Consider the following 21,773-nt stretch of genomic DNA (forward strand, 5'->3'; position numbering starts at 1 on the left):
AGGCCTTGAGATCACATATAAAAAAGCATAACTAATACTAAAAATTACTCCATTTGTTCCATTTTATGTTGTATTTTTTATTTTTCGAGAGTCAAATATGTTAATTTTAATTGGATATTTACGTATGAAATTTTTAAATTTTTTGAAATGGAATTTATATATTTATAAAGTATGTAAAGAGTAATATAAGCCACAATAATTGATAATTCAAAATGTTAAAAGGATCTACGAAAAACATACAGTCAAAAATAAATTTGTTTGAATCTCGAAATGCGAAAAGTGTCACATAAAATGGGATGAAAGGAGTAGTAAATTTTATTAAATAAGTAAATTATTTTTTGTTAGTATTACTTTGCTTAGAAAAGAAATGTTGAGCTAAAGATCGCAACGACTTGGATGGTTTCTCCTTTAATTTAAAGTCTCAATTTCGAGCTTTGATTATGAGAAATGTTGAGTCGACGTATGACGTCTCCATGAGAGGCCACAGTTGCGACGCATGAGACTTGAGAGTTGTTACATGTTGTAAAGACTTTAGAGACGACAATTTTAGTCTTAAGATTCGGGGTAATGGAAATGGAAAAATTATGCAGTTAAGCAAACGTATACCACTTAATTACTCATCATAGCTTTAATTTGCTATAATTATCACTAACGACTAACATTATACATTAATTACGTGGGCTGACTTCGAGTTTGTATAATTAGCTACATTTGTATATGTATAATTCGTCAGAATATACAAATACATATTTATAATATACAATTATCTAATCGATATACATATACAATTCACCTCTTTCCACTCCCTGCCCTCTCCCGCTCGCCTCTCTCCCCCCTCTCAATCTCGCTCACCTCTCTCATCTCTCTCCCAATCTCGCTTGCCATATATACAATTACGTATGTATAATATAAAATTATCTAATCGATATACATATACAATTCATCTCTCTTCCTCTCTGCCCTCTCTCGCTTGCCTCTCTCCCAATATCTCTCACCTCTCTCCTCCCTCTTCCAATCTTGCTTGTCATATATACAAATACATATGTATCATATACAATTATCTAAATGATATACATATATTATTCACCTTTTTCCCACTTTTTGCCCCCCTCTCTCTGTCTCATTCGCCTCTCTCCTCCCTATAACATGTAACTATGAATTGTAATTATTAAACTATAATTATGGAGAGTAATTAAGCTATTTTTTAGTGGCTATATGTGAAAGTTCCCCAAGGAAACTGGGTTTGGGTCACTCAAAGTCCCCTTAATTGGGCCAGATTGATATTGGGCTTGGCCTCACTAACAATAGTGTTAGTATTATTTAGAGTAAGAAATAGTCATTAGTGTTATTAAATTCGTTTTTCCGATTAAACCAAATTTAATTTGTTAAAAACCAAAAATCAAGCTGAATAATCAAAATATTAAATTTTCAAATCGAAACTGATCGAATAAATCGACCCGAAATCGATAAAAAAAGTTCAATTCAGTTGGTTTTTTCGATTTAAATCGAATTATGCCCGACCCCTTCCAAACCCCCCAACATTCCAAAACAACAAACATGAGATGTGGAACCCCTAAAAATAACAGAATTGTTTAGAAGAAAGTACAAATAACACATAAAAAATGGTAAAAGAAACTACATTTTATACGTTTTGGTTATGTACTACTTAGACCTATGGATACAACATATATGTAGATGTAAAATTATGATGATTGAATATATGTCAGTAATATATAATCCAAAATTACACTGGAAAAAATGGTTATGTGTGTGAGAGATAAAATATCTTGGTATGTGAGCGGACTTAGCTTTAGAATTATAGGTAATCATAACATTTCATTCAGTTTTATTTGTATTAAGATTTGATATATTGATTAAAAGATATTGAATTTTAACAACACATTCAAATGAATGGCTTGTACTATGAGGTAGATTCATATATAGTTGTAACAAGACATAGGAGTTCCACCTTTAATTTGTTATCAAATGTGATAGTTGCTATTTTAGGGCCCGTTTGGCCATGCGATATGGTATCATGATATGGAATCATAAGACAAAATTAAAGTTTTGTTTGGACAACCGATATGAAATTTTAGTAGTGTATATTTTCTCATAAACATAAAAAATCCCATAAGTTTTAAAATTATTAAAATAGTCTCAATTGTTTATTCAATATTATCAAATAAACAAAGAATCATAAAATCGTATGATAAATTATTACATAGTTATTACACAATAATCGTGAAGTTAAATTGACTATATGTTAGTAAGAATAATAAATTTTATGTCGGTGATAACAATAAATTTTTAAAAGTAATGATGTGATTATAAATTTTATATACATGTGAAATAAGTGGTTAGTAGATATAAATGTAGGGTTGTTTTAACAAAATCTAAACTCGTGAATCAATTTTCTAATTAAAAAATCTCAAATCATGATATGGTATTCCCATATGATTCTATATCATGATTTTAAAAAAAATATAGTATCACATCTCATGATATGGAATCATCAGACTGAATCAGCACAAAATCGCATGTTCAAACGCTAATTCCATCTCATGATACCGTATCGCCAAACACCTACTTAATGAATTACAGATTATATGTGAAAAATTTATTTGGTTTTAGAACATAGGGTGAAAAGTTGGACGGAAGTAGGCTTGATATAAGTGCACTGAAAAGTCACATGAAGAAATTTGGTGAGATAATTATTATCAACTTGCTAAGCGTTAGATAAAATTGATTATTTGGATACGTTGTTTTCTAACACGTCGGCAAACATAGTTAAGTTGATATATTTGACAAATCTCGATTATATTAGTCAAAATGGCACATTTAGTTGGTACAATTTCGTGTTGGTAAGCTTGTATGATGCACTACGTCGTGCTTCTAAAGTGTTTTTACCATTTTGTAATATTATCATTGTCATTGATATGTTCATCGAGTGTGGGGTGCGAGTCGGTGCCTTGAAATGACCTTGTGTGTCTAAGCATGTTTCATCGAGTTTTACGTGTTCATTTTGGATGAAATTCATGTGAGAGGTTATAAACTCATAGAGTATCATATTTGGGTTTGAAACGTCTGGGAAAACATACCCAAACTTGGAGAAAAGATTGTCTCAGGCAGCCCCCAAACGACGGTGGCATCAACGGCTCGTAGGACTATGGAACCCCGTAGATGGTTTCCATTGGTAGGGAATTAGTATTAGGTTAGAATAGGACCTTGACAAGTCTCTGAACCAACCAACGGAAGGACAGGACGGTCCGTTTGTGGACAAATGGTGCGTCGACTGAAAAGAATTTGGATAAATTTTAGGTCTCACCGAATCACACGTAGAGATATTGATAACACACATTGCCAACTATTGCGCTTATCGAAAGTCAATTTGACTAATTTTCAAAAGTAAATTAGATCACATTAATTCAATATTTTAAACAAAAAAAAATTTAGATATTCTAAAACTATAAGAAAAGTATTATAAATTACAACTTTTTCATATTAATATGAAATGTTAGTAAAAGTTTTATAGTTTGACTCTAAAAATAGAAACCATGATAAATAATATCAAACGGAGGGAATAGTATTGTTTTATGGTCGCTGCTTTGTTCAGTTTCTGGGAGTTATTTTCCCATTTGAAAATGATTCATTGAGTTGTTGGGTTATTTTGCATATCTTTATTTTTAATGATGAAGTGTTGATCTTATTTATATATTGTATCAGTATTGAATTAAATTGAGATAACGAAGGTCGCTGGAAGAAATATCATAGAGATGTGCATTGATGGTTTAATAGAAGCAGATAAGGTTCAAAGGCTCATTGTATGTTCCAAAGTAGCATGGTAATTCTAGTCGTGAAAATTGGTATTTCTTAAATTTATCACAAATAGAATTGTCATATAGGCTTGGCTCACCTAATTCGATCCTTGAATTAAGTGGTATTGAACTTAAGTTTTTTAGCCCATTTAGGAATGAGACTTCTTAGCCTTATCTCATTTGGTCCAACCCGCTAGGCTCAAAGGCCCGTGGATTATGAATTTTAAAAATATTTATTATATAATAGAGTTTTATTTGTTAAAATTTTGTCAATAAATGGATGATTTATAGTGGTTTTAGGTAATTAACTAATTATATAGGATTGAAAGCCAAATGGCCAATATGATAGGTAATTAGTTGAGTTTAACTTGAAAAATTGTATATATGTGATATTTGGATTTTCTTTAACATTTTAATAAACAAAAAAGATCTATCAACACAAAAATCCATTTATTAGCTTTTATATAGAAGTACACTTAAAAGTATATCTTTCAATAGATCTATATATCTAGTCTAGTGGATAGAATTGACATCACCTTTAGATAAAGATTGATGTATACATTTTTATATATATGGAAAATTATTGAAGCCTTTCCTAAATAACCGTATCATATAATTGAGTTAATATCATAATATTTAGAGTTACAAAAGTTATTAATACTATTATTATCGTTGAATATAATGATAAGTATTTTACTATGGCTAAATAATTATTGTTAAACTCTATCTTAGTTGTATTGGTATATCACAGAGGTGGAGCCAAGATTGGAAATTTGGGGGTTCTAAATTTTAGGACGAAGATTGATAGTGGGGTTTGAACCTGCAATACGGGTGTAAAAGTCATTTTCACTGTCCCTTCCTTATCACTGAGTTATCAATCAATTTTTTAGGAGCTTAGAAGTTGATGTACATATATATTTATTTAATTTTCTAATACAAATACAGAATCTACGAAAAAAACTAATAAATTCATTCAAACCCACGAACCCTCACCTAGCTCTGCCTCTAATCCACTATCTTAGGTCAATTATTGACAATTATAGTCTATAGATACTTATTGAAAGCCAACAAAATAAATATTAAACACATGTAAAAGAGACAAATAAATATGCAACATTTTGGCAAATGAACGTCATAAACACCAAAAGAATTTAGTAATTTGGAAAGAGGTGATAAAGGAAATTTATTCTTGCAAGCAGAAGCTTCGACGAAACCTTTTACATTCCAAATATAACCTAAATAATATAAGGTGTAATTTGATTAATATAATTTTATTATATTAAAAATACTAAAAATTTGTATAATTTTTCAATTGAATTACACTATTATTAAGGGTAAATTTAGAAAAAAATAATTAATTATTTTTAATATACCTGAAGGGGTATAAGAGTAGTAGACAAATAAATGGAGTCTTTTTGGGTGTCCAAATTAATGAAAAATGAATAATGTTAGGGCCATTAAGGCAATTCCAAGAGAAAAAATAAACTACAATATTTTTTGTCATAATCACTTTTGTGTGTTTGTAATTAAACATATTTTTAACTTGATGTAACTTATAATTTTGGAGGATTTAACTATATATACATATACTGATGATGCATAGTACAAAGAATTTATTTACGTGTTGTTAGAGACTTTTAATATATGTAGTTTGTTAATTATTTGACCTTTTTTTTAATGATTATTAATTTCATTTATGATGAGGAGTTAATTGAAAGCATATAATTATCATTTATGTTATCTTTAATATTTTGGAAGTTAACCACACTTATTACTTTCACCAAGGATGTAGTCAGAATTAAGAGTTAGAGATTTTTAAATTTTAGAACAAGAATTTTTTTTGTAGATTGGTGTTCGACCCCACAATAAATGTCTGAAAAACGTTTTCACTGTCCTTCATTGCCACTAAAATGTCAATCAATTTTATTACGAATTCACAACTTTTAATATACATATATATTTATTTGATTTTCTAAATATAAATACAGATTTTACGAAAAGAGTAGTGGGTTCATTCGAACCCATGAATCCCACCGCGTTCGCCTATATGACTTTCATCGTGTAACATTAATTGTCATGATTCCTTTTAAAAGTCTCTCTAGTATTTTTATAAAAGATACAATATTTTTTTTTAGTTTAAGCCATTATTCATGATATAAAATATATCTACCTATATCAAAATATCAAATATCAGATGAATAATTATCAATCTTTACTAATGTAGATTGTCGTGCAGTGGTGTGACTGATTCACCTTTAATTAGAAAATTCTGTTGAAAGTTCAAATTGACCCTACATTGTGTAATTCAGATTTGATTGAGGTTCTAATATGGACTTCGAATGCCGAATAAGGGGCAAAACAATTATTTATAAACACTAATTGGTATCTATCAAAACTAATAACTACTTTTTGGTTATGATTATAGGTTAAAATTTAATATTATTAAACATATGAAGGAAATGTTGTCCAATAAACCAAAAGCATTGTTACGTACTAAAATACAGTGAATCAAACAAATTTACATAATTAAATTCAATAAATCTTAAAAGTATTGAAATATTACATACACTTCTCAAACATAAATGAAATTAATTAAAAGGTAAAAACCACAAATTCAAGTTAGGACACTAAGAAAAAATAATGCAGGCCATATAAAGATAACAAAAATAAATAAATAAAAATCTCATATATTGCCGGCAAATTTCTTAATTAATTGACAGCACAACATGTTCTTCCAAAAATCGAAACTTCCTTAATTTCCCTCTTAAAAATTATCATCACTTTTAATCATAAAAAATTGTAAAAATAATAAATTAATAAAATTCTTTTTTTAATTCATAAAATCTTAGATGAATTCCCTTTAAAAAGCCCCATTATATCCGTTGGAAGACTTAGTCATTTCATTTGAAAGAGTCTTTGTTTTTTCTAAAAAAAAATATTACAAAGTTTTAATGGGGAAATTATCACAGCAAAATCAGATTAGGAATAATTTAAGTACTAATAATGGAAATAATATTATTGGTTCAATTGTTAAGGTGAAGAGAACTAGAAAAACTGTGCCAAGAGATTCTCCACCTCAACGTAGCTCCATTTATCGAGGAGTCACAAGGTTTAATTTATTTTCTAAAATTATATTCTTGCATATTGTCAATTGTTATAATATTGTGGTCATTGAGATTCGAATTTACGATCTTTTGTTGATACTAATATCATTATGTTGAAATGTGTCATGACTCCCATATTTAAATATGGGATTAAAATAGACAACATATGTCCTGAGTTTAAATCGCGCAGTCACACTTTTTTTAATCTTCATTTTGTATATGTTATTGATTTTGTTTTTTAAATTGTTGATGTTTTTTTTGTTAATGTGGTTATTTGAGACTCAATTGGGTTCAAGACCTTCTCTGTGCACTAATATCATGTTGAGATATGTCATGAATCATGTATATTCGATATCAAAACAGATAAACGTTCCGAATCTACATTATTTTGTATCATGATGTATATGTTCTTGATCTTGTTCTTTTAAGTTATTGATGTTTTTGTTCAAGTATATATGTGGTTATTGAGACTCGAATTCATGGCCTTTCGTATGCACTTGTAAGTAATATCATGTTAAAATGTATCATGATTTTGTTCAAATTGTTGATGCTTTTGTTCAAGTATGTGGTTATTGATACTTGAATTCACAACCTTCTACATGCACTAATATGTGGTAATGTTGAAATGTATTGTGATTCACACATTCAAATATGGTATCAAAGCAGGCACACATGAACAAAGAGGTGTCCTGAGTTCAAATCTCACGATCCCACATTATTTATTAAGATAGATTTTTACCTGCTAAATCATGAAAAAATTACTATTGGTTGCACATACATGAAGAGTTGTATTAAAAATATTATTATATAATAATCTAATTTTTTTAGATGAAATTATCACACACTTTTAACTGTTATTTATTCAGGCATCGATGGACGGGTAGGTATGAAGCTCATTTATGGGATAAGAATTGTTGGAATGAATCTCAGAACAAGAAAGGAAGACAAGGTTCATAATTTATTTATTTTCTTCCCCACCATTTTATTTTTTTCAATTTAATTAATTCTCTAAGCTTCTTAACTAATTGACTCTTTTTTCTTTCTTTTTTTTATGAAATGGTGAACTTTCATGGATATAATGCAGTTTATCTTGGTATGTATCAATATCTAAATTTTCTTGATTTTATATTATTTGATAAGTGAATAATAAATTTAATGATTTTATATTATTTGATAAGTGAATAATAAATTTAATTAAAATTAATTTTTTAGGCGCTTATGATGATGAAGGAACAGCTGCTCATGCTTATGATTTAGCTGCACTTAAATATTGGGGAAGTGAAACCATTCTTAATTTCCCGGTAATTATACTTTCACTGTCTTTAATTACTTACTCCCTCCGTTTAAAAAAGAATGATTTTTTTTTTTAGTTTTTTTCAAAAAGAATGATCTCTTTTCTTTTATGGCAACAATTTAACTTTAACTTTCCACATGACGTTGTTTAAGACCACAAGATTGAAGGACATTTTGGTACTTTCGACATAACTTTAATTTAGAATCACAAACTAGGTCATCCTTTATGAAATGGAGATAATTGACTTTGGATCATTTTACCCCTGTTAAGGAAATTTGGGAGAATGAGTAAAATAGGGTTAACCGGGTTATTCTTAATGGGTTCGGGTCATTGAGTCAAACTAGATCATCCTTTTTAAAATGGAAATAATTGACTTAGATCATTTTATCCCTATTAAGGAAATTTGGAAGAATGGGTAAAATAGGGTTAACCGGGTTATTTTTAATGGGGGTGGGTCATTGGGTCAAAATAGGGAATAGTTTTTTTAAAAAAATTCGTCTCAATTTTGGGGATTCCGTTTAATGATGGATAAATTTGGTGAAATTAATAACGAGGAGGATAAAATTAACTTCTTTTTAACGACGAGGATAAAGTCACACAAAGAATCAAAGTTGAGAGCTATTTTTGACCTCTTTCCCTAAAAATATTTATCAAATAAATCTTTAAAATTACATAATTCTCTAACAACATAAGATTTTAGATGAAATAATGGATCATATATTTTTCGATATTATCTTATTCTTTTAGGTATCAACTTATGAAAAGGAAATCATAGAAATGGAGAATCAGTCTAGAGAAGAATATATTGGATCGTTGAGAAGGTAAATTAACTTGAATACTGAATGTTATTTTTCATTTTCATTTTCACTTAAAGGGGAAAAAAGATTTTTAATTATTAGTTTGATTAATTATATAGGAAAAGTAGTGGGTTCTCAAGAGGAGTTTCAAAATATCGTGGAGTTGCAAGGTATCAAATATAAATAATAATATTTTATAATATTATTATTTTGACTTATTTCAACTGAATATTTTATTTATTATCGATCTCAGACATCACCATAATGGAAGATGGGAAGCTCGAATAGGCAGAGTTTTTGGCAATAAGTATCTTTATCTTGGAACATATGGTAAGTACCTTTTTATAAACATGTAAATTAATTACCTAATCATACTCATTACAAAGCTAGTGCAAAAAATATTATATTTTAATTTACTATAATGAATAACATGTCTTTAGTTTAAAGTAGCTAATCTCATAAGCCATATGTTATAAATAATCATTATATAAATATCTTTTTAGATAACTCGATAAATCAGTATATAATTCATAGTCATAATTAATATACTCAAATACTAATTTGCAATCTAGATTTTAAAAAATGCCACATTTAAATAATTGTGAAAATCGTTGAAAATATATTTCGTGCGATTATTATATATTTACTAACTTGATTTAATTTAACACGTGAAAATTAAATATATATATCTTTTGATTATTATTCTTTTTTTTAAAATTTTTTTTTAGCTACACAAGAGGAGGCTGCAACTGCATATGACATGGCAGCTATTGAATATCGTGGACTAAATGCTGTGACCAATTTTGACCTAAGTCGTTACATTAAATGGCTAAAACCTAATAAGAACAATCAATCAAACCCTAATGTTGAAACTAACATGATTCCAACTCCAAATCATAGTATTGGATCGACCACGATCGTGACCACGACTTCATCCTCTACGGCTCTTGTTTATCCAGATTCACAACTTACTACAAACACGTCTATTTCAGATGTCTCAATTTCTCAAATTAATCGACCATCTTCTGCTACGTCAGCTCTCGGACTGTTGCTCCAATCTACGAAGTTCAAGGAAATGATGGAAATGACGTTAGCGGCCGAGTGCCCGCCCGCACCGATCGAATTACCCGACCCGGATCCACCACAAAGTAGTAACTTCCCTGAGGATATAAAAACTTATTTTGATACTCAAGAATTTGGTAATTTTGGTCATGAACAAGGAGAGGATTTGGTCTTTAATGAGATCAATTCCTTAATGCAACCCCATTTACAATTTGATTATGATGCTTAATTAGTCAAAGATAAATTGATATAGTTTCAATTACCCAAATGTGATTTAGGTAAAACAAAAATATGAGGAGAATATGTATTGATTATTGGAGAATATTATTTGTAGATAGATGAAATAATTTTCTTAATTCTCATCAACATTAATATTTAAGTTGTTTATTATGATCATTTGTAATAATAATTTTCTTTTCTCATATTTCGTTTTATATAAGTTGATTATCATAAGTCATTTTTTCTTTAATTAAATTAAAGTTTTGTGGTTTTGGAGGATTTTGGAATTGACCCTATATTTATCTATTCGTATTTCATATGAAATTGTGTTGAAATGGAAATTCTAATGTTGTGAAAACGTAATTAATGGTTAGAATAACATGTTATTAATCCTTTTTACTTATTTTCTTAAAATTTCATATTAAATCAAAATTTGGAACGAATGAAGTACTATCGATAGAAAAAAGTAATTCTTCTTCATTGGAAAGAGAGAAATAACTTTGCATCTCAAAAATAATTTTCAAATATATTAACAACTCTACAAATATAAAAACTAAAAAATAAACTTTAAATGAAAAATAAAAATTTTATGATTTTCAATTTATTTTCGACTTTAGGCCACTGATATGCCTGATTTATCCTGTATACACTAATAGCCAAAACATGAATACCTTGAATAATTCCCTTTTAAATAGAAACAATTTCATATTCTATAAGAACTTATCCGTATAAAATTCTTTATTATTATTTTTTTCTAAAAAAATCAGTATCAATCAAAAATAATTACATATATATATTAATAATTCCGCAATTTTATAAACTAAAATGTTGCTTAATGGCAAACAGTTTGGATCGGTACTAACTTGTACCCTATTAGCTAACTTGTTACGATAAAACTATCATAAAATAGCACAAAAAAATCAATAAAAAATAACTACACCAAAACTGTAAAAAAAAAAAGTTGAAAATTGCCTAAATTAATCTTTTCCTTTCTAATCCAAATTACAAAATCAAAGTGGGATTATCGAAATTAATCTTTTTCATATTAAATTCTAATTCCCTAATCCAAATCATACATTACATAGGATAACCAAAACATTCCTATAAATACACTCACTTCTTCTCTAATTCTTTATTTTAATTTACAAACCCTAAAATTTTAGCATTGAAAATTTATATTATAGTCTTTCTCTACTTATTTATTTTTTTGGAATTGTTATGGATCTATCAAATTATGAATATGATCGTCAATGGAAGAATATGTTACCGATGGGCTTCCATTTTATTCCAACGGAAAAAGAATTGGATATGTATTTGAAACTTAAAGCTTCTAATGGTTATATTCCACCTGGAATTTTTACTAATCTTGATATTTACGAATATGAACCTCATCACCTATCTGGTACACATTCTTATCCTTAGCTAGTAATTTTTTTTTAGTTAAAAAAATTTCCTCTTGTTTTTTGGATTTTTTTTTTAAAAAAATACTATATGAAATTTTTGGGTATTTTTGTTAAAGAATGACAAAAATCTCAAATCAGTGATTAATGAGATGAATGAACACCTTATAAGGCTTGAGCAATCCCCCTCTTTTTGAGCTAGCTTTTGGGGTGTGAGTTAGGCCTAAAACCTAATTTCACACGGTATCAAAGCAGGCCCGTCTCACCCGATGTTATGATCCCTCAAAATCAATATTATCCACGCACCAGATGCTAAGCACTGGACGTGAGGTAGGGTGTTAAAGAATGACAAAAATTTTAAATCAGTAGTTAATGCGATGGGTGAACACCTTATAAGGCTTGAGCAATCCTTCTCCCTTTGAGCTAGCTTTTGGGTTGTGAGTTAGGCCTAAGACCTAATCTCACATGGTATCAGAGCAGGCTCGTCTCACCCGATATTGTGACCCCCAAAATCAATATTGTCCACGCACCAGATGCTAAGCACTGGACGTGAGGTGGAGTGTTAAAGAATGACAAAAATCCCAAATCAGTGGTTAATGAGATGGGTGAACACCTTATAAGACTTGAGCAATCCTCCTCCCTTTGAGCTAGCTTTTGGGGTGTGAGTTAGGCCTAAGACCTAATTTCACAATTTCTCACTAGTTTCTTACCATAATTGTATCTTACTTTCTGCTAGTTTCTTAAGATAGATATACATATATACACATGATTTTTTTTTAAAGTTAATAGGTGCACATGTGGATCTGCTTCTGACTTGTGTGAACTTCTTTGTATTTCAAATTTAACTTTTTTATCGCGATTTCATTGATTAAGAATATTATATTAATTTGAGTTTTATTTTGTTTGCCAGGTTTTGCTGAAAAACATTGTAATGGACGTATGTATTTTTTTACTTATGTAAAAATGAAATTTGGTAACGGGAATAAAATTGCAAGAAATTTACATTCAGGAAAAGGTTATTGGAAATCTACACAAGCACGTAAAAATATAGAAGAAAATGATAATACAATTGGAACAAAAACTCCACTTACGTACTATAAACAAAGTCCAAATAATTCAAAAGCCAAAAAAACTTCTTGGCTTATGTCAGAGATCAGATTACCTATCAATTCTCCATTACTAAACAATAAGGTATGCAACCTTTTATTTAATTTTTTTTTTCAAGTATATTCTTTGATTACATTTGACTAATTTTTTTTTTTTGATTTTTGTAGTCGGATTATGAGTTAACACTTTGTGTGATATACTATAAAAAGGGAAAGAAGAAGAATGATAATGACGATAACAACGATGATAATGAGAATGATGCTGATAATGAGAATGAGATTGAGGATGATAATGAGAATGACGATGATCAATTTTTTAATAATTTATCATCGTCAAACGAATATTTGTTGCAACAATATCAACCACTTGTGGATGTTACTGACATTGCTTCCACTTCAACCATGCAACCAATTAGTTTTTCTCATCAACTACCTTTTGATCATAATTATTCAACTATACAAAATCATAATTTGTATGGATATGATCCAAATATATATCCATATCTGAATTATGATAACTCTACTTATATAGGAGATGAAAAAATAGATTCAAATACTATTATTGTTGATCCAATTGATCAAAATACATTGGAAATATGTGTGGCTCCAGTTTCTCAAGATGATCAAAAACCATCGATTGATAATCAAGATTATGATGATCATCAACAATTCAAGACGAAGAAGATTAAAAGATAGAAATTTTAGACATAGGTTATGATACAATTTTAAATATATTTATATAATGTATTGATTTATTTGAAAGAATATTGTATACTATTTTTGTTTATGCACATGTACATTTAAATTTTAATATGATATAAGCCTATATGGTATAATTAAGTACTGTTGTTATCCACGTACTCTCAAGTAACTAACTTTTGTTTTCATGTATATTTGCATGTAGACGATAAAGGGGGTGAGGTCACAAAAATGTTTTTTTTTACGCATGTTTAAATTTGGAAAATGATCGATTATCTTTTATTCTGAGCGGTTTGAGTATATTAGAGGTCAAAAGTCAAAATTGATATCTGGAGCCCTTAAAACATTCTAATTGAAGTCTATTTTTCTAGTTCTTTTTTTTTTTTTTAAAAAAAGAGAGTTGTTAGTATATTTGAAATTATTTTTGAGATACAAAATTATTTATTTCTTTTTAATGAAAATATTTACTTTTGTTTTTCCCTAAACCGATTCTATCATTTGTGAGAATTTGACTTTGACGCGAAATTTTAAAATATAAAGAAGATTTTCAAATTTTATATTAAAGTTAAAGACTCCTATTCTACGTCAAAATATTTTTTAATCTGTATACGCTATAATAAAAATAACTTTTAGCGACACTTAAATATTGATATTGATAAAGGGTGCTAAAATCTTTAACGGCATTAGCTAAGCATTATTAAAACCAATATCGCTAAAGGTTTTAGAAACATATACAAAGAGTGAAAATTGTCGCTAAAAATACACATATAATGGCAATTAAAAAGTAATTACCGCTAATGATATTTTGTTGAAGTGATATTGTACAATTGTTAATGCAACTAAGATATATTCTAAATTAATTGATACTCCCTCCGTTCGATATTGTTTGTAATGATTTTTATTTTTAGATTTAAATTATAAAAACTTTGACTAACATTTTAAGATATATTTTTTATTATATTAATATGCAAAAAAAATTGCAATTTATAGTACTTTTCATATAGTTTTAGAATATTTAATTTTTTTTATTTAAATTATCAAATTAATATGATCTAATTTAACTTTGAAATTAATCAAACTGATTTTCAAAAAGCGCAACATGACAAACAATTCGGAACAGAGGAAGTATGAAGTAGCACCACAAAGACAAAACTTGAAAACAAGAATATTGGAATCTTAGAAAAATTGAATGCAAGTGCTTTCAGATTTCTTTCTTTGCTTTGCATTAAAGTTTCTTAAGACTTAAGTTAACCCACAAATTCCTCCATATTTTTCATTATAACATCTCATTTAATCCATATTTATTTTTGCCATTCAATTGCATAAATTAAGTTGACAAATAATTAAAAGATATACTTAATTAATTAATTATTATGGCTGATGATGAACAGAGGAAGCCAACTACCAGAAGAACACCTCTTAGCCAAATAGATGAGGTATGTATTTTACTTTTTTATACTCTAATCTTGTGTTTAAAATTTAATTCTTGTTGTATGTTCGTGACAGAGCCAAGATTTTTACTTAGGAGAATTAAAATATAATTTAGGGAAAAGACTGAAATATGTAATCGAGCTTTGATAAAATACTAATCGATGTCATCTATTAAAAGTTCGGATCATCATTCATCTATTTCGTCATTATTTGTTAACTGAAATGACATAGATGAGTCGAATTTTTAATCGATGACTTAGACGATAAACTTTTTGTCAAAGTTTGATGACATATTTGAGTCTTTCTCTTTAATAAAATGATTTCATTAATGACGTCGCCACCACGTGTAAAAGATGGTTTTGCAAAAATAGAAATTGTTTTCCGTTAACAAATAATTGCATGGGTAAGCATTTTTTTCAAATGAAAATGACGTAGATAAGCCAAATTTTTAATGGATAACATAAATAGACATTTTTTCAAAGTTTGATGACATATTTAAACTTATTCCTGTAATGTATACCTTGCAAGAAAATTTGACATATTTATATACATAAATACGTAAAAAGATTATTATTTTTTGCGACTGACGAAAAAGGAATTAACAATTTGCATGGAAATAAATGTGTGTGATATTTCAGGAAAGGGTATGTATTATGTTGTCTATGGATGAAACTGAAAGTGAAAGTGAAGATGAGGAAATTACTGCCTCTGATGAAGAATTTTTAGACAGTGAAATTCAAGGTAATTAATAAATTTAATTACCTTATTCTATAATGGTCTCGAGTTCAAGTTTTTGAGGTATGAAATAGACTTTTATTCATAGATTTCGAGTTAGAATTCTACGACGATGACTATGATGATGATAACATGGAGGAAGATGATGTTGATCCAGATGAATTATCTTATGAGGTATATAATATGATAAATTTGTAACGTTTTAATATGATAATTTGTAATGTTTAGTTCAAAAAATAATACTTTTTAAGTTATATAAATGTTGTTACAGGAATTAATTGCTTTAGGAGAATTTGTTGGAGTAGAGAACAGAGGATTAACTGAAGAAGAAATCAACAAATCCTTACATTCTTCAACATTTCAATCCAATAATTCCAAGACACTTGTCAACAAGTAAGTAGTCGAAAATTAGATATTAATTAACCAAAAAAAAAATTCAATCGTTCAATCATTCTTATAATAATTTTAGTTATTTTTTTCACGTGATCAACATGACATTTAAGACGTGATTATCACCTCTTGGTTATTAGATTTTTTTTTTGATTTTTTATATAGAGTTTGATACCAGTATTATTGTCGATTGACTAATATGTTTGCATAACATTTAAGGGAAACGACTGAAATTAGTGATTTATAACAGATTGAAAAAGTGATTTTTTTTAATGAACATATAGGTGTGTTGTGTGTCAATTGGAATATGAAGAAGGAGAGAAGTTAGTAGCACTTCCATGTGATCATCCCTACCATTTAGATTGTATTAAAAAATGGCTTCAAATAAAGAAGGTAAATTTAATTGTTAAATACTCTTAATTTATATTATTAGCCTATTTTTTTTTAATGTTTAATATTTATATATTTATTTTTCTTTTGTAGGTTTGCCCAATATGTAGTGATGAGGTCTCATCTACTAATGTTCCCAAGGAACTATAGCTCTATGTCACTTGTATTATAAACCAAATTATTGTATTGAAATTAATCAAAAGATTTATTGAATGTGTCAAGGGAAATTTGGAACATGGATTAAATGCACAATTTTTTCAAAAAAAAATGTTGTACTAACATAATTTCTATTTGAATTAAGGGGTATGACCTTCATATTCTCTGTTTATAAATGTATGTTGTATATGGACTTCTAACAATTTAGAAAATAATTTACTTTCGCTTCTAAGCTGATTAAAGACGGATTCAGAATTTGAAATTGATGTGTTTCTACAACGATTTGACATATATTGATAAATATTTAGTAAATTATTTGGTTTCACGTGAACCTGTAATCAACCTTTTCAGATCCACCCCTAAAGCTGATTTGTGTAACTTGTCAAGTATCGCGCGGTAAAATTTGCAAATAAGAAAATAATAGTTGTAAGTTCATACATCTTATGATCTCAACTAAGAGCTTGTTGTGATTGACTTGTTTAAGTGTTTTAAAGCCAAAATTGCTTTTAAGCACTTTTGAAGTGTTTGAGTAACACAAAAAAGTGCTTATACGCACTTAGTTTTAAGGCAAAATGGTTAAAAAAAAACCGAAGCCAAAAACCAAAAGTCCATCCAAACAGGAGCTAAGTGTTCTCAAAGCTATAGAACAAAACAATGCTTCCTTGAATTTCAAAGAAGATTAATCTGGACCATGTACAATAGGAAAACCTATAAAGAAGAACAGAAGAAACTTTCTACAAAAACAAAATAGTATAGTACAACGCTTGTTTTTTTTATGATCGCAGTGTCCGAGTCAACTTGCATCATATACCGTGACCATTCCATGGGGTACTTGATATCTCTAAACAATATAGATATTAGATAACTCTATCCGCCAAATTTTAAACAGATAGACAAATATCACCTAGTCATGTTTTGACATAGAACAAAACAATGCTTCCTTGAATTTCAAGGAAGATTTGGGGCATATACAAATGGATATATGGACTATCAAAGCCTAAAAAGAAAGAACAAAAGAAACTCTCCACAAAAATGAAATAAAATAGTACTATAGTGCAAGTAAAAGGCAAAAAAAGCCTTTTTCTTCTCCTTTCACATCAACCACCTCCAACGAGCGTGTGTCTGATCCTTCAAAAGCAGTGCATTTTCGGAGAATCTGGCACGGCAACATAGCCTCCAATCCTATATGACTCTATCCACTTTCACTTTTCATTAGTCTATGTCTATTTACATGCTGTGGTTTATGCTTAAAACCCATTTTGCCTGTCCATTACTTGCATGAAAATTGCAAAAGGACTAAAAGGTGTCTTAAGTTTCTTCAGAAAAAATATGTGGACATGATTCCCATTTACCAGTTTCTCTAGCTTCCCAATATCCTCCTCTATACTGATATGTATCACTACCTTTTGGTTTTCTAAACCACCTTGGTTTCCACCCTTTTTCCTGCATCTGTGATGCCTGCAATGACAACAACTCGTTACACGAAAAACTTCACTCATCCGCGAAGAGAGCAAAAAATGAACTATACTTTTCAAGAATGTGTATGATACATCTAATGAGATTATTCATGAAACTAGCTAAAGTTACCTGACGTTGCCTCTGCTCTAGCCGTAACTTCTCTGAGTTAGCAACTTCATATTCTCCGTTTTCAAGAAATCTTTGATCAGGTCTAAGCCTTGAATCTGTTGGAGGCAACTTTTCCTGTTTGCATAAACCGCGAAAGAAGAGTGTAAACAGATTTTGCATAAACCAGAAGTATCGGTTACATAGAGGACTATCAATTATAGGTACCTCAAGATCAGGAGAGAGCTCATTAAGTGTGATGGCGAAACGTGTAAAGTTATACTTTGTCTGAATATTTGCTTGTTTGCTTTGCTTCCAAAGCAAATACGCCACATCTTGTCCTAAATCCATCGATACATTTGAGTAATTCAAACTTTCATCCCATTTCCCAAACACAGTTGCTGCTGTTTTTCCACTATTATCTTGTACAACTCCATGTACCTATATTAAGTAGGTATAAATTAAACACCGATAATGTGGAACACAAACACCGATATAATGTGGAGGTACACGTACCTGGTGTGGATTCCTATTCATAATCGATTGCTTCTTAAATTTAAGCTTGCAAGAGTAGCCACCACTTCCTTGGATATGCATCGTACCAAAGTGATCACAATAGACTTTCCCTATAACGAGGTTGTAGATGGACGTTGTTACCTGATATATATATAAGTTAAAACATTTCAGCAAGCATGATACATAGATACAAGTAGTCGTTTGCATTACTTGTCGATCCATTACATTACACTTACTTTGCTCCACTGGAATACTTCTCCATCATCGAACTCTAAGTTAAGGACACCAACTGGATCAAGTTGAATCGATGGACCCCAAAATTTGCTTTTTAAATTGGTATCCCCCCACATCTTCCAACCGCGGCCTTCACAGTAGCATGCAAGAATCAAGGGATGATGACTTACCTATGTCAATAGGTTTAAAAGATAAGCATTTAACTGTTGTTTCGTTGAGAAAAAGGAAGTATGAGATCGATTGAACTAGTACCTTCTCCGAGATGAAACGTAGTCCCTTGTCTGGGTAATTGGCTTCATATGTCTCACCTAATAACGGATTAAATGGCTTGAACTTTCTACCTTCTGTGCAAGCATATCCCGATACAGCAAATGCTGCAACATTAAGCATCCTCATAAGGCTATTTCCCTACAAAAAAAAAAAATAGTGTTTGAAGCAATCACATCTCAAATAGCTAAAGTGGAAAACATTGAGTCCAAAGGACTAAGTTCTAGTGGAAAAGGAAAATGCAGAACGTTCACACAACTCGTTGGAAATGCTAACCGTTCTCCCCCATTCATATGCTTGATCAAGAAGGTAAGAGTACTCAAAATCTTCGAAACACTTCTGCAAAGAAGAGAGGGGTTCATTGAAGTAGACAGGAAGACAAACTCTAGTTAGATCTTTCCCGATGTTATCTTTGATCATCGACCAAAGGCTTATTCCCTTTTCCTCATTAACGGGGTCAGGCAATTTCTCTCTTCGCTCTATGTAAGGGTAGTCACATTCGACAAATCTCATAAAAGAACTAAGGCCATCTTCAGATGGCTGAACCTCCCCATTATCTGAATCAAAAGATGAGCTTTCATCATAACAATTGGCGGTTTTTAAGGAACACGTAGAAAGACAATCTAGAGCATCAAAAAACGAGTTATCAGTGTGAACATCATCATCAGTCTCCTCCTGCCTATAATGCTCTTCGTTCGATCTGCTTGTGTTTCCTCCTGCAAAATTTAGCAAGTTATGGTTGCAATGAACTTATGAAACAATATTTCACCTATCATTACTTAATCGTCTAAACCATATTCTTATACTACCAATTTAAATCACTTCTAATGGACTCATTGAGAATGATTCTGATCTAGTTCATGACCTAATAGAAGTAAAGAACACTCTACTGGGATCTTCACGGACAGAAAAAGATTGCAATCAGTTTGATAACAATCAAGTAACATTGCTTCTTCTCATGACTAGCTCACATATTCAAGTTTTCAAACATTTGCACTTACGAAAACAGAGAAAAGAAGAAGAACAGTATAACGATAGCTCTAGTTTTATGAAAACTTCATGACATTAACCTTTCATACCGCTGTCTCGAGTTCCAACCTTGCAATTATTGTTCATTCTAGGGTTATGAACAAAATCACTTGTTATAAATGCCTTCTTTGCTGCAAACAATCCTTCCAACCATATTAACCTATCGTCCTTAGACTCTGCCTTCAATTGCAGCTTCTTCTTCCCAGTAATTATCAAAAACCTTCGATCGTCTGAACAACTTCCCATTACTGTTGAATCCTATATAGATAGTAGTGTTAAAGATAATATCCAACCGAAAATCAAAATCAAAATCAATCTTACAAAGCATTTTCTCATACAACTTATCTACACATACAACACTAAAAATTACGTGACAGTCTGATGCACAAAATATCTCGCATTCATGCAGGGGGTCTAGGGAAGGGACGCATCCCAAGATGTGTAATGTAGACAACATATTCTAATAGTCTTCATATACGTCAAACGTCTTTATTTCTTTCTTAAACTCTGTGCTTATTCGAACACCCTAAAATAATTAAAGGATTCATATCCAAATTAGATTTTTTGACCCTTGTATATAACATAATATCATTATAAATTAGATACCTTGAGGTGGATTTCACGTAATGGTTTACGAGAGAGGAATTGGGAAGACGGAGTTGTTTTACATGTGTTGATGAAACGAAATGATTTCTTCCCTATGACAGTGAAGCCATTCTGTGTTTCGAAATTAAAAACTTTTCCGTTGATTTTATAGTAGAAAAGTACACCGTCATAAAGAACAAACCAACGAGGCCTCCATCCTCTACCAAAATTTGCCCATTTGTATAAAATTCCACAAATTCCATTGTCCAAATTATTACTATTGTTGTTATGTAGTTTGGATGAACGTTTTCCGAGAGGATGATGACGTACCACCACCGTGTTCTTGTCAGCCACGCCGGTGATACAACACAAAAAATGCATTAGCTTTCGCATTAATCAAAAGTTCAAAGGAAAAATTCAAGAGATGAAGAAAAATGACCAATTTATTCAAACTTGTTCTTTTGCCGGGAAAATAGGAGGTTTTTAAATAATGAACGATGAGGAGTAATTAATTATTAATGGTACCAATAAGTTTATTGTTTATAATTGTGATGTTTGGATCAATGTAATTGACTAAAAGATACATATCATTAATTTATATCAATATATAACAGAGAACTCTATTCATTTAATTCAATTTGTTATAGTGTGTTACTCTTTTATTTTATAGAGTTATAATACATATGTAACGTGGCGACATCAACTGATATTTATATTTTTTTAATTTTAGGTGTGAATAAATAAAAAAATAAATTTATATGATATTGAACAAATAGGTTCACATGTACTGCGTAATGTCTAGCAAATCAACTCGAATATATCTCATGCAAATTGTTGTACATAGGACGCTATGTGCACGTTCAATTTCATACGAAATTAAATATCTATTTATGGACATTCAAATTGAAAGACACAGAGGTTAGCTGAGATCAAATTAAGTATCTATTTATGTACATTCATGATTACTACGAAGATTAGGGG

General features: G+C 29.8%; 4 protein-coding genes across 5 annotated transcripts; 3 read left to right on the forward strand and 1 right to left on the reverse strand.

Moving 5' to 3' along the window:
* The first annotated feature begins 6,766 nt into the window (after positions 1 to 6,766).
* Positions 6,767 to 10,362, forward strand: LOC101250281 (AP2-like ethylene-responsive transcription factor At1g16060). Its single transcript, XM_026028673.2, has 8 exons — positions 6,767 to 6,924; positions 7,786 to 7,868; positions 8,004 to 8,012; positions 8,132 to 8,220; positions 8,961 to 9,034; positions 9,130 to 9,180; positions 9,264 to 9,340; positions 9,739 to 10,362. The coding sequence occupies exons 1-8, from the start codon at positions 6,767 to 6,769 to the stop codon at positions 10,299 to 10,301; spliced, it is 1,104 nt and encodes a 367-aa protein (XP_025884458.1). The 3' UTR covers positions 10,302 to 10,362.
* A 433-nt stretch (positions 10,363 to 10,795) lies between these two features.
* Positions 10,796 to 13,657, forward strand: LOC138340541 (NAC domain-containing protein 83-like). The gene is made up of 3 exons (XM_069292306.1): positions 10,796 to 11,693; positions 12,602 to 12,882; positions 12,966 to 13,657. Exons 1-3 carry the CDS (start codon positions 11,510 to 11,512, stop codon positions 13,491 to 13,493), a joined length of 993 nt encoding a protein of 330 aa, XP_069148407.1. The 5' UTR covers positions 10,796 to 11,509; the 3' UTR covers positions 13,494 to 13,657.
* Positions 13,658 to 14,776: 1,119 nt separating this feature from the next.
* LOC101251551 (E3 ubiquitin ligase BIG BROTHER-related-like) lies at positions 14,777 to 16,774 on the forward strand. The gene is made up of 6 exons (XM_004251734.5): positions 14,777 to 14,932; positions 15,566 to 15,668; positions 15,751 to 15,836; positions 15,934 to 16,055; positions 16,337 to 16,445; positions 16,536 to 16,774. Exons 1-6 carry the CDS (start codon positions 14,870 to 14,872, stop codon positions 16,590 to 16,592), a joined length of 540 nt encoding a protein of 179 aa, XP_004251782.1. The 5' UTR covers positions 14,777 to 14,869; the 3' UTR covers positions 16,593 to 16,774.
* A 662-nt stretch (positions 16,775 to 17,436) lies between these two features.
* LOC101250775 (oxysterol-binding protein-related protein 1B-like) lies at positions 17,437 to 21,202 on the reverse strand. Of its 2 annotated transcripts, none has more exons than XM_026028730.2 (9): positions 20,814 to 21,202; positions 20,258 to 20,465; positions 19,455 to 19,894; positions 19,164 to 19,319; positions 18,914 to 19,081; positions 18,678 to 18,818; positions 18,390 to 18,602; positions 18,186 to 18,299; positions 17,437 to 18,056 (listed from the first exon to the last, which is right to left on the reverse strand). In XM_026028730.2, exons 1-9 carry the CDS (start codon positions 21,183 to 21,185, stop codon positions 17,907 to 17,909), a joined length of 1,962 nt encoding a protein of 653 aa, XP_025884515.1. In that variant the 5' UTR covers positions 21,186 to 21,202; the 3' UTR covers positions 17,437 to 17,906. The 2 variants fall into 2 exon arrangements, with proteins under 2 accessions (XP_025884515.1, XP_019066886.1); XM_019211341.2 differs by having other exon boundaries at positions 20,249 to 20,465.
* Positions 21,203 to 21,773: the final 571 nt, after the last annotated feature.

This window comes from Solanum lycopersicum, chromosome 12 (assembly GCF_036512215.1).
Source record: "Solanum lycopersicum chromosome 12, SLM_r2.1".
Lineage (NCBI taxonomy): Eukaryota > Viridiplantae > Streptophyta > Magnoliopsida > Solanales > Solanaceae > Solanum > Solanum lycopersicum.

Coding starts and splice junctions, on each gene's coding strand:
- LOC101250775 (XM_019211341.2), bottom strand. CDS start 21,185: ATGCGAAAGCTAATGCATTTTTTGTGTTGTATCACCGGCGTGGCTGAC. Junction 18,819..18,913: donor AAGTATTCCAGTGGAGCAAA/GTAAGTGTAATG, acceptor TATATATATCAG/GTAACAACGTCCATCTACAA. Junction 18,300..18,389: donor AGCTCTCTCCTGATCTTGAG/GTACCTATAATT, acceptor TTATGCAAACAG/GAAAAGTTGCCTCCAACAGA.
- LOC101250281 (XM_026028673.2), top strand. CDS start 6,767: ATGGGGAAATTATCACAGCAAAATCAGATTAGGAATAATTTAAGTACT. Junction 6,925..7,785: donor ATTTATCGAGGAGTCACAAG/GTTTAATTTATT, acceptor TTATTTATTCAG/GCATCGATGGACGGGTAGGT. Junction 9,181..9,263: donor AAATATCGTGGAGTTGCAAG/GTATCAAATATA, acceptor TATCGATCTCAG/ACATCACCATAATGGAAGAT.
- LOC101251551 (XM_004251734.5), top strand. CDS start 14,870: ATGGCTGATGATGAACAGAGGAAGCCAACTACCAGAAGAACACCTCTT. Junction 15,669..15,750: donor TTTAGACAGTGAAATTCAAG/GTAATTAATAAA, acceptor TTTTATTCATAG/ATTTCGAGTTAGAATTCTAC. Junction 16,056..16,336: donor TCCAAGACACTTGTCAACAA/GTAAGTAGTCGA, acceptor ATGAACATATAG/GTGTGTTGTGTGTCAATTGG.
- LOC138340541 (XM_069292306.1), top strand. CDS start 11,510: ATGGATCTATCAAATTATGAATATGATCGTCAATGGAAGAATATGTTA. Junction 11,694..12,601: donor TGAACCTCATCACCTATCTG/GTACACATTCTT, acceptor TTTGTTTGCCAG/GTTTTGCTGAAAAACATTGT. Junction 12,883..12,965: donor CTCCATTACTAAACAATAAG/GTATGCAACCTT, acceptor TGATTTTTGTAG/TCGGATTATGAGTTAACACT.